General features: G+C 43.6%; 2 protein-coding genes across 2 annotated transcripts; one reads left to right on the top strand and one right to left on the bottom strand.

The window, feature by feature from the left end:
- Positions 1-596: 596 nt before the first annotated feature.
- Positions 597-3,155, bottom strand: LOC124020486 (actin-related protein 2/3 complex subunit 4-like). The gene is made up of 6 exons (XM_046335736.1): positions 3,036-3,155; positions 2,503-2,621; positions 2,311-2,422; positions 1,554-1,649; positions 1,280-1,450; positions 597-1,167 (listed from the first exon to the last, which is right to left on the bottom strand). The coding sequence occupies exons 1-6, from the start codon at positions 3,087-3,089 to the stop codon at positions 1,162-1,164; spliced, it is 558 nt and encodes a 185-aa protein (XP_046191692.1). The 5' UTR covers positions 3,090-3,155; the 3' UTR covers positions 597-1,161.
- A 5,438-nt stretch (positions 3,156-8,593) lies between these two features.
- LOC124020478 (transcriptional adapter 3) lies at positions 8,594-14,703 on the top strand. Its single transcript, XM_046335728.1, has 9 exons — positions 8,594-8,725; positions 9,320-9,553; positions 9,793-10,040; positions 12,184-12,289; positions 12,477-12,609; positions 12,763-12,866; positions 13,007-13,116; positions 13,336-13,527; positions 13,987-14,703. The coding sequence occupies exons 2-9, from the start codon at positions 9,344-9,346 to the stop codon at positions 14,177-14,179; spliced, it is 1,296 nt and encodes a 431-aa protein (XP_046191684.1). The 5' UTR covers positions 8,594-8,725; positions 9,320-9,343; the 3' UTR covers positions 14,180-14,703.
- Positions 14,704-15,239: the final 536 nt, after the last annotated feature.

The following is a 15,239-nucleotide window of genomic DNA, read 5'->3' as shown; positions in this document are numbered from 1 at the left end:
TCCTCCACTTACAGCTTCAATAAAGATGTGGTATTTTTATACAGATGCCTCAGATTCATAACAGAGGTCATCTATTACAATTGACCTCAGTTATCTTTTTCTGGAAATGTGGATTTTTCTCAATCAGCCAAGCACATAATTGCATACAACTTACCAAAGAGCACTAGTGTTGAATGAATATGCTGGAATAAAGTGTTATGAAAATAAACTTAAGAAAATAATTGGCTATAATGCAATACGCGTTGGCAGTAGGCTTACGAAAGAAGGGAAAATCACTTTCAACATAAATACTCCAACCACAGTCTGAGCTAGAGGCCCACACGACCAGGAAGTATGCAAGATCTGACTCACTCATACTAGGGCCAGCAAACAAATTCACTTCCCTTTTCTCACAACTGAAATAACAGAGAATCCTTTACGAACAGAAACAGCTGATCTTAGCAGAGACTAGAGTCTCAACCAACACAGCTTGTGCCACAGAAATAGAACTAGACAACGTGCATATCAAAATGGTATGCACACTCAACCTCATGACTGAGGATGTGGACAAAAAGGAGAGAATTTATGAGAAACACACAAGCACCGTTACGCAAAAGTACAAACAAGCAGTCATGAGTTTTATTTGATTATATCATTCATCATTACGTATCGTATGACAGCTTAATAAAGCTGTGATGCGTCTTGTACTAAAATGTAACCATACATCTTGTTTTTCCTCTCTCCATGATGAGCGTACTGAACAGGTTAATATTTTGTAACAAAAAGGAGAAAAAAAAACAAAAGTGTACATAATGTATAAAAACAATACAGGCTGTTTCAGTTGCAACACATTCTCATTGTCCCCGTCATGAATATCCACCTGGTTAATACTTAAGGACCCGCCTTGGTTTTGAGATTTGCTCTAAGAGGCAGAAAATGAAACATTTAATTATATACAGTCATCAATATTTATGATTACAGTACATACTTGGGAGACGCAGTTGGGTGCCACACACCCACACTGGATTGGTCACTTTTCTATAGTCTTCGCCATGGATTGGTTGTTCACTCACAGTACGTGTCACCACACTCTTCCTGCTATCGGGCCCTTGAGCCTGCCCTTTCTCTCACAGATCCATGGTCAAGTCATGTGATAAGTGAGAGGGATGCGATGACGCCGCCTCAGAACTGCAACAGAAGCCATTGACAAACAATCGTTTCATTATTCCCAGTGATTTGACCACATTTCTATAAATGCATTAGAATCTAGATTTTTTTCTTCGAAAAACATTGGTCTTACATTCTTGAGGAATTCCTCCGCAACGATACGGGCACGGGCATTGACAGACAGCTTCATCTCGCTGATCTCCTTGTCAATCTCCTCCATGAAGGTGATGACGAAGTCCACTAGCTTGTGCTTGTACATCTGCTCCGTGTGGAAGTTGGTGATGAGGAAACTAATGTCATAGCCCTAGATGACAGGATGGAGAGATGGAGGAAGAGAGGTCTTACAACATCTGAAGCAAACCTAACACCAACTGGATCGTGTCCGGTTGTCTTGACTCCTCTCTCACCTCAACAGATTTCCTCCTGAGAATGAAGAAGTTCTCTGCTCTCATCATCATGAAGCGCATGAACTTGTGGCACAGGATCTTCTCAATCTCATCAGCCTGATGGAGCCAATCAGAGCACCAGTAAGCATTTCCCTTGAACACACTTTTTTATTAATTGGCAGACAAAGGTGTTTAAAACATACACTTGGTGTACAAAACATTCCTAATATTGAGTTCCCCCCCAGAACAGCCTCAATTTGTTGGGGCATGGACTCTACAAGGTGTCAAAAGCATTCCACGGGGATGCTGGCCCATGTTGACTCCAATGTTTCCCACAGTTGTGTCAAGTCTTGATTTACACAGGAAACTGTTGTGTGAAAAACACAGCAGTGTTGCAGTTCTTGATACAAACTGGTGGGCCTGGCACATACCACCATAACCCGTTCAAAGGCATTTCAATATTTTGTCTTGCCCATTCATCCTCTGAATGGCACAATCCATGTCTCAATTATCTTAAAGCTATATATATATATATATCCTGTCTCCTCCCCTTCATCCACACTGATTGAAGTGGATTGAACAAGTAACATCAATAAGTGATCACAGCTTTCATCTGGATTTACCTGGTCAGTCTCATGGAAAGAGTAGGTGTTCTTAAAGTTATTGTTTTTGTGTGTGTTTTTTTACACTCAGTGTATGAGAAAGACTACTTAACACACAACATCAAGATAATGGAAAGGTGACATTGAAAGCGAGAAGGAGGGTCATAACCCCTGACCTGCTTCACTGCAATGCTGACTCGCACAGAGTTGATGGAGCCCTCGATTAGGACCTTCTCCTTGTCATTGCGGCTGATTACCACAGGCTGTAGTAAGAGCTCTTTACTACTCCTGGAATGACAAAATACAGTGTGTCACAAATAACACTAATGATATCATTATGAGAAGAGAGCACGAGAGAGCTCACTCACCTGACCTCCACCTCTGGCTTGTTGTGGCGCTCCACCACCTGAGAGGAGAAGTTCTCCAGGCAGAGGGCGGCCTGCAGTGTGGCACGCACAGCATTCAGGTATGGGCGTAGTGTCGCTGTCTGAGGGAGTGGGTGACGACATTAACTTTGAAACACTACTATTACAGATCAATGATTACGACAATCTTCCAGAACCCCCCCCTCAGACAAACTGCTGTCCAGACCTCTAGAGAGGAAGTACCATGTTACTACAAGCATATTTAGCCTCCTTGTTCTTTTGCATAGTATTGAACAATCAATGAATTTTGTGGTGGTGTCAGCGCGTTCTAGATGTAATATAATCAAAGGGATCGGATCAGGCAAGTATACAAGTCCAACTGGTTTGATAACAGCTTTGATCCAGATTTTTTTTAGAGCGCACCGTCCCGCCCACATTAATCTGCAACTATCAAGCCACCAGAATAAAGATACTGTTTTAACCTAGGAATTTGAAAACAGAGATTTGCATCGGTATTTATGATCAAAGTCACTCACCATTTCTCTGTTGTTCTGGGTTTGAAGGCGGAAGTTATAGTGCCACGCCTGCATCCAACATCTCTTCCGCAAATTTTACACTTCTTATATCACAACGAACAGAGCCAGAGAAGAAGAGGCAAAGCGAGAGGGTCGACTCCGCCCAAATTCTGTCTGCGCATATTAAGCAGACCAAGTGAGGAGTTTAAAAAAAAAATGTGTGAAGCTTATTTGATCGAATAAAAGTTTCATAATGCTTAGGTTGTTACGAGTTTTTGTATATGTTTTCTACAAAAGATAATTGGCTAGCTAGAATGTGCCCACGTTATCTGGCCTCTTCCCACCTTCCTAGCCAGCAGATCAGACCCGCATGCTTACAGCTGCACTAGGATCAGACAGCATTTCTGTGTAATTATTAAGACAACGGAGCAGGCAAGAGATACGCAGTGGTGGAAAAAGTACTCAATTGTTATACTTGAGTAAAAGTAAAGATACCTTCATAGAATAGTCCCCCAGAAAAATACTACTTGAATAAAAGTCTAAAAGTAGAATATCAAAAGTAAAAATAAATCAAAATGTATTTATCACATACGCAGAATTCCACAAGTGTAGACTTTACCGTGAAATGCTTACTTACAAGCCCTTTCCCAACAATGCAGAGTTAAAAAGTAAGAAAATAGTAACTCAATAGATAACAGTAAGGGATGGATCAAAGATGAGGGGTGGCATCAGGCACACATAATTTTATAGCCTAATAAGCAACTAATTCTAAAACAGGCTATTTAGAGTGGTCTCAGTCAAATGATCCATAGCCTATAGGCTAGAAAGTCTTGACCTGCTCCACAACAGCCCAGTCCATGTGGATGGAGGTGTGCTCAGCCCTCCGTTTCCTGTAGTCCACAATCAACTCCTTTGTCTTGCTGACGTTGAGGGAAGGGTTGTTGTCCTCCCTGTAGGCTGTCTCATCTTTGTCGGTGATCAGGTCTACCAACGTCGTGTCGTCTGCAAACTTTAATGATGGTGTTGGAGTTGTGCGCTGCCACGCAGTCATGGGTGAACAAGGAGTATAGGAGGGGACTAAGCACAACCCCTGAGGGGACCCATGTTGGGGGTCAGCATGACAGATGTAGTGTTGCCTACACTCACCTAAAGGAGATAGCCATTTAGACAGGTTACCCTGGAGTTCTTGGGCACAGGGACTATGACGGTTTGCTTGAAAAAAGTAGGTATTACAGACTGAGTCACGGTGACTTGCCAGCTGGTCAGGGAATGCTCGGAGTATGCTTTCTGGCAATCCATCTGGCCTGCGACCTTGTGAATGTTAACCTGTTTTAAGGTCTTACTCCCATCGGCTACGGAGAGTGAGATCCTACAGTCATCCATAACAGCTAGTGCTCTCTTGCATGGTTCAGTGTTGCTTGCTTTGAAGCTCATCTGGTAGGCCCACGTCACTGAGAAGTTCACGGTTGGGTTCTCCTTTGTAATCTCTGATATTTTGTAAGCCCTGCCACATCCGATGAGTGTCAGAGCCGGCGTAATAGGATTCGATCTTAGCCCTGTATTGACATTTTTCCTGTTTGATGGCTCATTGGAGGTCGTAGTGGGACCTCCACTAACATTGAGTGGCTGCTGCCAACACACAGTCATTGACACTGACCCAACTCCAGCCATTTTAATAATGGGAATTGATGGGAAATGATGTAAATATATCACTAGCCACTTTAAACAATGCTACCTTATATAATGTTACTTACCCTACATTATTCATCTCATATGCATATGTATATACTGTACTCTACAACATCGACTGCATCCTTATGTAACACATGTATCACTAGCCACTTTAACTATGCCACTTTGTTTACTTTGTCTACACACTCATCTCATATGTATATACTGTACTCGATACCATCTACTGTATGCTGCTCTGTACCATCACTCATTCATATATCCTTATGTACATGTTCCTTATCCCCTTACACTGTGTATAAGACAGTAGTTTTGGAATTGTTAGTTAGATTACTTGTTGGTTATCACTGCATTGTCGGAACTAGAAGCACAAGCATTTCGCTACACTCGCATTAACATCTGCTAACCATGTGTATGTGACAAATAAAATTTGATTTGATTTGGGATTTACTGTAAGCATCACGATTAGTGTCCTGCTCCTAGAAAGCTGCAGCTCTAGTCTTTATCTCAGTGTGGAAGTTGCCTGTAACCCATGGCTTCTGGTTGGGATATGTATTGACCCCATCACTGTGGGGATGATGTCGATGTACTTATTCATTTAGCTGATGACTGATGTAAACTCCAATACTCCAGCAGTGGAGAGCAGGCGCAGCAATGGATCCCCCACAGAGGAGGGCTGTGCCCAAGCAGAGGAGAGAAGGCACGACATCAAGCGGTTCCCCAACTGAGGCAGGCAAGTCCTCCAGTACAGGAACCAGAGGAGGGCCCAGGGCAAACCCCGGAGCAGGCCCCGGCGGTAGATCCAGAGCCAAGCAAGATCAAGAGGCAGTGTTGTTGAGTCCAGGGCAGATGGTGGACCAGCTCTGACCCCAGGTGCAGAAATAGGTAGTGCCCCTGGGACAGGTCATTGGGGGGCAAGGTCTGGGTGGTCACCCCAGATGAAGTCTGGCGTATCCCCCACAGTCACGTCGGGGGTTGTGTCCTGTGCAAGCTGGTCAGGGTCATCCTGGATACGCTGAACAGGACCAGGGCTGTTTCTGTGTCACATGACGGGCCCATGTCAAGTCTAAACTGGTGAGGGGGGGGGGGGATCGAAAATTACATCTGGTGTGGGAGTAGCAGTGTGATGTTGTTCCCCTAGATTATGCACCAAGTTGCACACAAGGACCAATTCAAATAGGCCAGGTCAAGAGGGGATGTTAGTAATAATAATAATTCAGTGTATTTAATTTTTTTAAATTACAGCTACTTAGCTAATGTTTTTCTTTGGTGTACAAACACTTATTCATATCAATATTGTACATACATGTGATTGTAAAAGTTGTGTATTTTGGTTTGGCACATCGCGGGTTATCTGTATTTCCATACCCCCTTATTGTTCTCTTTTCCCTGACCTTCGGCTAGCAAGGTATGTTGTCCTTGTCTCCAAAATTGTTTAATATAAAACCGTCATAATGTTACACAATGTACTGTTATGCTACCAAACGTTTGTTACAATGTGGATAATATAGAGATTTATGTTAACAAGTTTCACAAAGCTCGCTAACTAGGGTATCTATTGTAACTTGTGAGTACTTGGGACAATGTTTGAGTGAGTGTCTATGTGCTTGTGCAGGTGCCTGAGAGCTAGGACTGCGCCAAGGGTTAACATAATGTGTGTTGTCTCTTGGTGTGCAGGTATTTCTTTTATTTTGTCCGAATTATGTTCTGTATCATTTTACTTGTATTGTATGTTGTGCTGTTGTGCATTGAATGTGTGCACGCAGCACCTGTTATCTCCTTTTGACGTTCTCTTTTGCCTGACCTTCGGCTAGCAAGGTGTCTGAGTGCTAGGACTGTGTCAAGGGTTAACATAATGTGTGTTGTCTCTTCGTGTGCAGGGCAAATAAAAATAATTCCACTAGCAGACCTTCAGTTGTGGCAGCGTCCTAATTAAAAGTACACAACGCAGAAAGAACCACGCTACATGGGCTTAGTCTCCATAGCAGGCAGCTCCAGATGACCAGTCGCAGCTAAGGACAGGCTCGGTCTCGGTTGCAGCCATGCTGTGGCCGAAGAGGCAGAATACTCACACCCTATAGTCAGTCGTAGTCGGTAATGTTGCTGAGGCTGCTGAAGCGGCGTCCTTCTGCTGAACTCCATACGACCGTCTCATGTCCTCCACTGCAGGCGGTCGGAGAGGGCACCCCTGACCGGAGGAATGCCAGGATCTGGTTTGCTGTTTCAAGATGTGAAGAAGACACGGTATATTCTGCTCCAAACTAATCATACATGCTACCTGTTCTCCACTGGAGAAAAAAACGGAAAACCATTTGACGGATGCAGCGATGTGACTGCCTGGTAGCCCACACATTGGGGTGTTACTGCAGCCCCACCTGGTGCTGAGTAATATCCCACAGGTGGAGAAGAGGGGCCATAGGGTTCATGCTGCACGGTCAGCAGGCGTAGGGCTCCCAATGGCTCCAGAGAGGAGGTATAATCCACATGGCAGTAGTCCACTGGATACCCCAGAGCCATACTCCACTGGACCGCAGGTGGGCGCCATACTTTAGTGGTGTCAGCAAAGTCACAAATCCGGCGAGACAATGAAAAGAGAGAAAACAGGGTCTACGTATTCTACTGGTTTGTGACTCACTGACACCGCTCCCGGTTAGAGGGGAATAAAGCAGTCCAAGAGTTGACACACACAGGGAACTTTATTTACACACACTGATGAAGATGTGCATGGGGATGTACATGAGGATAGTTCAGTAAAGGTACAGAGACAGATAGATAATGAATATGCTACACAGGAGATACATATACTGCATAGGTATGTGCAGAGTGCAATAGAATGGGATAAACTATGCATTAAGGAATGCTAATGGTTAGAACTGGAGCAAAGGACTGTATCTAATAACCATGTATTACATAGTATCACAAGACGCACTCATGCTAACAATAAACATGTTACCTAATAACATCCAATGATCATAGGGCTGTTGCAGTGACCGTATTATCGCCACACCAGCAGTCACAAGTCATGACTGCATTCAAATTCCCTTTGACAGTTCATGGTAATCCCATCCAAAACTCTGCAAATTAGTGGCGTGGATGGTGGTCTACGGCTCTCACTAATGGCATGGTACTCAGCGCTCTATTGTCCTTCTAATCACTTTATGATTGAATTTGAATAATCTGAATGATGAGGACGAATGGTGCGGGGCGGATCAACTGGCTACCGGCCGCCTTTGGCATCTATTTACATTGCTTGAGCGGTCAATCGACCATTTTGTCAATAAAATAGATCATCTTTGACAGAGCGTTTTCATTGGATTTCGGTCTGGTCGTCACTAGTTACCACCGCCACGAAGTCATAAACCCCGTCTTTTTCTAAAATGTCTCTTCTTAAAATCTGATTTTAAATCTAACCACCTGCTAACTTCATGACTAATCCTAACCTTAAATTATGACCAAACAGCAAATGTATGTTTTCATGAATTTTACTATAGCCAATTTTGACTTTGTAGCTGCAGTAACTAGTGGACACCTTGTGGTCGCTGCGACCATCTTTCTGGGCTCTGAACGTCTTTGGACGCATCCATTTGTTGGCCTCACTGTGGGGGAGTTAAATAAAATAAGAATTTAGGCAAAGTTATATTTTTTAATAATAATTGTATTAAGAACTATTGTATTATTACACATAGAATTTCATAAACATTAGTGACAAATACAAATATTTAGATCCTTAATATCCGTTTGATTCCCATTACCGTAAATACACATCCCCAAATATGATATTTTTTTAAATATATGTTTTTACCGGAGATAGCATTCTACAATTTAGTGTCTCTGACATTCTTTATTCTTTACTTGGTTATTAGTGAAACAAAAATATTAGTAACAATTGAAGATAATTTAACACTCAGAAAAACGATTTACAAGTTTTCAAAATTGAACACGAATCTCTGTTCCTGAAAATTCTTACCCCCTTCTTCCGTAGATGGTTCAGTCAATGATGGATGCCAGTCTACGGGTCAGAGGTAAGTTAAATAGTGGTGTGTTAATATTCCAAATTAAGCCAATTTACATGGTGCATTTGTAATCAAACTGCATTGGGGGTTCTGATTGATATTGTGAATGGTCAGTTTAGTTTCCGACGCATCGGTCATTCAGCGCATACTGTGTTAAAGCCAGCAAGCTAGCTAACGTTCACGTTATCTTCAATGGAAATCACCCACGTTGTTCCCCGTTCTTGAAACTAATATGAGGAGCCTTTCCAGAGCAGTGGTCCAAGGTTGCTTTATTGACAGATTAGTTTTCTTCTAATCCTGCCACTCCTGGTTCTGAGGGGACCCACAGGATGTGTAGACTTTAGTTCCAGCGCAGTGCCACCCACCTGATTCAACCAGCCCTGACTTTAATAGTTGAATCAAGTGTGCGTGTATGTGCGTGCGTGCGTGTGTGTGTGTGTGTGTGTGTGTGTGTGTGTGTGTGTGTGTGTGTGTGTGTGTGTGTGTGTGTGTGTGTGTGTGTGTGTGTGTGTGTGTGTGTGTGTGAGAGAGAATTTACTTTGTTTCATGATGTCTGTTCATTTTTGTATGACCAATGGTGCACTTGATCTCTCCTCCACATAGACATAGCCCACTCTAACCATCAAGATGAGTGAGTTGAAGGACTGCCCCCCTCTAAAGTACTATGACTTTAAGCCAGTAGAGCATGTCAAGGTGTGCCCCCGCTACACTGCCGTGCTCGGGCGCTCAGAGGACGATGGCATCGGTATTGAGGAGCTGGACACACTGCAGCTGGAGCTGGAGACTCTCCTGTCCTCTGCTAGCCGCCGTCTCAGAGCTCTGGAAGAACAGAGGCAGGTAAGGCAGGAGTCAGTGAGCACATCTCAAATGTTGTCATTAAACAGTTGAGCAGCTTTTATGTCATTGGACAGCCTGAGTTGCCTCCTTACTCTACCTGCTGCTGCTACACCCCCATCTGTAATGTTGGACAGGCAAGATATTTTGCTGCCATAGTGTTTCTGGCACTACAAGTGATACTTGTGTCATCCTTATTTGATAATTATGTTTTGTTGGTGACTGGTACCTATTTTTCTCAGATCCTCACAGACTGGCAGGATAAGAAAGGGGACAAGCGCTTTCTGAAGCTGGGAAAGGACGCAGACCTCTCAGCCTCATCACGTCACAAACCGAAGAAGCAGAAACTCGATGGAAAGGGCAGTCACGGGCCTGGGCCTGGTCCTGGACGACCTAAATCCAAAAATCTGCAGCCCAAAGTCCAGGAGTACGAGTTAAGTGAGGATCCACAGGACATTCCCCGTAATCCTAAGAATGATGCCCCCAACAGGTCGGTGACAATCACATCTCACACAAACAGTGCTCTAAGGCAGTGTTTCACAACCCTGGTCCTCATATCCTCAACAGTAGACATTTTTGTTGTAGCCCTGGACAAACAGCTCATTGAGGGCTGCTTCTCCTTCTTTAAAGTGTTATGGCAAACTACACCTATTGGTGTATTGCCGCCACCTACTGTTTTGGCTGTATATTAGCCCAAATAATTAACAAAATAAAACTGAACAAAATAAACAAAACACAATGTACACCTTTATTCAGATTCAACTGCCAAAGCCCAACCCTACAGGCTCTGGGGCCTGGGAAGGAAGAGCATAGTTGGACAGTATTATTTGCAATGTTTCGGCAGTGAAATCCTGGAACCCCAAAACCTTTCAGCTGCAGTTTCTTGGACTTTTTCATTTATGCAGTGCAATTAATCAAATGCACGATAAACACCATACCTGCTAAAAGCTGCTCAACCTTCTTCACAATCAGCATATCAGTTTCCCTCAACTGTTGAACAGCACTGAATCTCCACAGTCTGCGGAACATCCACCGCTATATCTTCAGCTCCCTTCGCTCCTTCAACTATTTCACGTGCCTCCGTGTAGGAGACCTGCTGAATAGCCCTGACCCTTGCCACTTCATACTCCTTTACCTTAACCAGGCACTCCGGGGAATTTGGAAGATGGTTGCCATCACAATAATATCGTACACTCAGATTCTTCAACAACATTCCTTCGACACACATTTGATACATGTCCATACCTTTCGCAATTCCGGCAAAACACCAGCTTGGACACAAAAGCTCTCACCGCATATCTAACATATACCATCTTCACATTTGAAGGGAGATACTCTTCCTCAAACACTAATAATACTGAAAGGCTTTCTTCTTTAATCCCCATCCACTGTATGGTTCAGCCGGCGTGTTCCAACTACTCCTGGTATGCTCCTCGTAAACCACAAGGCCTCCACATCCAATACGACGCCAGAGATGACAACTTTTTTAAAGGTACTCTGCTACAAAAATCAAAGCTCTCCACTTCATAAGTCGATAGTTTGTCCTTAATGCCCTTTCCTTCTGCTCTTTCGACACACAAGAAATCAAAACAAAACTACTTCTGGTCCCTCTGACCGACTCCACCTTTCCCAATGCATCCCTTACCATCACTGATACTTCAAACGGATCCCGCAAAAAGCATCATTGTTAGTGAACCCTACTCCAACCAAAAATCTATACTCATGAACAACTTTAGTCCTTTTTTGTTTGTTTCCTTTATCACGGTCTTTCACTCTTCAGCCAAACTGCAAGTATCCACTCTCCACCAATCTCACTCCCACTGGACCAGAATCATCCTTTACATAATAATAATAATAATAATATATGCCATTTAGCAGACGCTTTTATCCAAAGCGACTTACAGTCATGTGTGCATACATTCTACGTATGGGTGGTCCCGGGGATCGAACCCACTACCCTGGCGTTACAAGCGCCATGCTCTACCAACTGAGCTACAGAAGGACCACCATCTTTGGAACGAGGCCCGAACTCAGCAGTCTCCACCAAGGGGAACTTCAGGTTCCAAGCTACTAGAGCATATATCCCTCTTTTTACACTTGTTGCCAACCTTCTCTTCCACCCCGCTTCCCTCTACTCAACTCATTCTCAGCTGTCATCACTACACCTGCCACCGCAATTGATTCACCCTCACTCTTGTCGTGTTCAATTCCTTCTGTAGCTCTTCTAGAAGTTCTGTCCGATCCTCCATTCCATATTCACTCAGGGACATATTTCACATTTCTTCTGTTTCCCTTGTCCACCATCCTCTCCTTCAACAATCCTTCAGAAGGTTTGTACAATCTCCCACTCCATATTTATTCATAATGTTTGTTTCTTCCTTTTTCCATTGTCTGCCATCTTCTTGAACCCATCAGCTTAAGATGTTTTTGGGAAACCGGTTCAGGGGTTGATGATTAGTTGACAAGTTGAATTAAGTGTGCTTGTCCAGGGTCACAATACAAATGTGTACTGTTGGTGGTACTGGAGGACCAGGGTTGGGAAACACTGCTCTATTGTCACTGACTGTGTTTGGCTGTTTTTCATTGTCCCACATGCAAGATTTTCCAGTGTATTTGTGTCTTGTGTTTTCCAGATTTTGGGCATCAGTAGAGCCATACTGTGCTGACATCACAAATGAAGAAATCCGGGTTCTGGAAGAACTCCTGAAGCCCCCGGATGATGAGGCTGAATACTACAAGGTACAATATTGAATCCTACCCCTTAATGCAATGAGCATAACACGACAAAACTTATAGTAGCTGGCCTCTCAGGTCCCAAGCACTACTAGCCTATCTGATAGAAGGTATTCTGTGACTCATCCTCTGTTACACATTGCCCCAAGGAGAGAACATGGATAAATAATATTGTATTGATTATATTGTGTAGATTCCGGCATTGGGGAAACACTACTCTCAGCGATGGGCTCAGGAGGATCTGCTGGAGGAACAGCGGGAAGGGGCTCGAGCCAACGACAAGAAGAAAAGCCTCATGGGACCACTGTCTGAACTTGACGCCAAAGGTGAGGGCACGCTAGGAGATGGGGATAATGACATACAGCATGTATTGAGTGGATGAGCCTTCACGGATGAGTAGTGTTTTGTCTTCCTCTAGCATCATCAATGAAAAAAATCATGTTTAATTATGTCTGACACAAGGGATTTTATTCTCTTAGATGTGGATGCCCTGTTAAAAAAGTCAGAGTCCCAGCACGACCCACCAGATGATGGTTGTCCTTTTGGTCCTCTTACACAGCGGCTCCTTCAGGCTCTTGTCGAGGTCACACATTTCAGGCTTTGTTGTTTACGCATACAATTCTAAATGACTTAAACACATCCCTGCAAATAACTAGTTGATTTGAATACTTTAGAATTAAACTGTAGAGCTGAAATTCTTTAAGTATAGTTTCTTTCTTGCAGGAGAATATCATATCACCCATGGAGGATTCTCCAATCCCTGACATATCCGGGAAGGATGGAGGGAACGAGGGAGCTGGGACCTCACCTCGCAGCCAGGGCAAAGCTTTTAGGTAAAGGCATATCCCCCATAAACTAACATCACCCCGTTATAACCTTGTAGGATACACTCTACAGATACCCTGTAGGAAAATGATAAATAGCAACAAAGGCTTTGTAGATTACACCAATATATTCCAATCACTGATTGGTAAGTGACTGAGTGGCAGAAGAAGCAATCAGTCAACTAGATCTTTCTTTCCGCTGACTTTCCTACTCTCCCTATTTCCTAGTGTTCCTCACGCGCGCTCTCTCGAGGCACGGATTAAGGAGGAGCTGATGTCTCAGGGGCTGCTGGATTCTGAGGAGCGACCCGGAGCAGGCGGAGACTCCGAGGATGAGGTGCTCGCTGAGCTCCACAAGAGACAGGCTGAACTCAAAGCCCTGAGTGCCCACAACAGATCCCGTAAGCAGGAGTTACTCCGGTGAGAGAACGAGAGAAAAGTGCAGGGGAGAAATGTAAAATGTACATGAGCAATAAGGTTGATTTAAGGTCCCAAAGAATTGTCTGATGACTTTAAGAAACGTGTCAAACTCATTCCACGGAGGGCCGAGTGTCTGCGGGTTTTCACTCCTCCCTTGGACTTGATTGATGAATTAAGGTCACTGATTAGTAAGGAACTCACCTCACCTGGTTGTCTAGGTCTTAATTGAAAGGAAAATCCCCAAAACCAGCAGGCACTTTTGACACCCCTGGTTTAAGACCTAAAAGGAGGGATGTTCTTACGTTGATGATAATGAGTTGCACTTATAGAAGGCCCAGTTGCTTCACCTCATCACATGTGCAGTACCTGAACACTCATCAAAAACTAGTACTGGATTTGGCTATTATTCACAACACGCCTCATAGACTTTAACCGTCCCTTCACCGTCCTCCTTTACAGCCTGGCAAAGGAGGAGATGCGGAAGCAGGAGTTGCGGCAGAGGGTCCGGGTGTCTGATAATGAGGTCATGGAGGGCTTCCGTCGCATTATGGCTGCCAGGCAGAAGAAACGCACACCGACAAAGAAGGAGAAGGATCAGGCATGGAAAGCACTGAAGGAAAGAGACAGCATCCTCAAGCTGCTGGATGGGTAGAGGGGCAATCATTTAGGGTGGGTGTGGGAAGGGGTAGTTTCAGTCTGCCAATGAGTATATACTGTTGTATATGTGTGTGTGTGTGTGTGTCTGGTCATATGCTTCCATGCTCTAGTGGCCATAAGCATTTTATCACGTTTTCTTACTCTATATAACTATCCAATGGAAGTACAGTGAATACCTGCAATGATGTAGCATGATTGTCATAGTTGTTGAAAATGGAGGCATGCATTTTTTGATAATTTGTGTATTCTTGTATGAGTATGTGAACTAAACTTTCAGTGTATTCAGTTTGACCATCCTCACCAGAGGAGCTTATGATGATTTTATGTGGTACTCTCACTATGTGCATTACTGGCATTTGTTTTCTGAGACTAACTAGTATTGTTTTCCACTGGCATTTTCCAAGTTCTGTTGTTGATTTTGTTTACATTTTATTTAACGTTTATAGTGTATCTCTAGTATGGAAAAACTAAAACGTAATGTGTGAAGAAATAAATATCAGGAAAAGGGTTGTGAGGGAATATCAATGTGATGTGCAATTTACTTTAACACTACATAACGTTGCAAACCATTTAACCAACTCAACTGGTCGGGATGAAATGGAGAGAAGGTTGGAGAAGCAACAGCTGTGCTGGAATGCGAACGATATGAGTGTTGGTTCTGATGGTATAGAGTGGAAAGATGAGGGTCCAGGAGCGGAATGGTCAGTAGTGGAAAGACAGAGATTATGACACAGAAAGCAGTAGAGTGTATAGTAAAGAAAGTATATAGAGGATCAAGGTAGGAAGCAAGAGTAATGTGTTGGAATGGAAAGTGGTGATGGTGTTTGAGACCACAGGTCCTCATTTACACCCCATCTGACTAACCAATGCTGTAGAGAAAGGTGGGCGAAGTCAAATTAGCTCGGTTCATTGGAAATGGTAGATTGTTCATATTTTGTGGTAGCCAGGGTCAGCAAGAGGAGATTCTGAAAATGCTTAATTGTTAATTGGAATAATATTAAAAGCCATGTCCCAGGTGCTTATTCCAGGTTGAGGGGAGTCATCACTGGGGTCCC

This window comes from Oncorhynchus gorbuscha, linkage group LG03 (genome assembly GCF_021184085.1).
Source record: "Oncorhynchus gorbuscha isolate QuinsamMale2020 ecotype Even-year linkage group LG03, OgorEven_v1.0, whole genome shotgun sequence".
NCBI lineage: Eukaryota > Metazoa > Chordata > Actinopteri > Salmoniformes > Salmonidae > Oncorhynchus > Oncorhynchus gorbuscha.
This window is presented reverse-complemented; position numbering and strand designations above follow the sequence as displayed.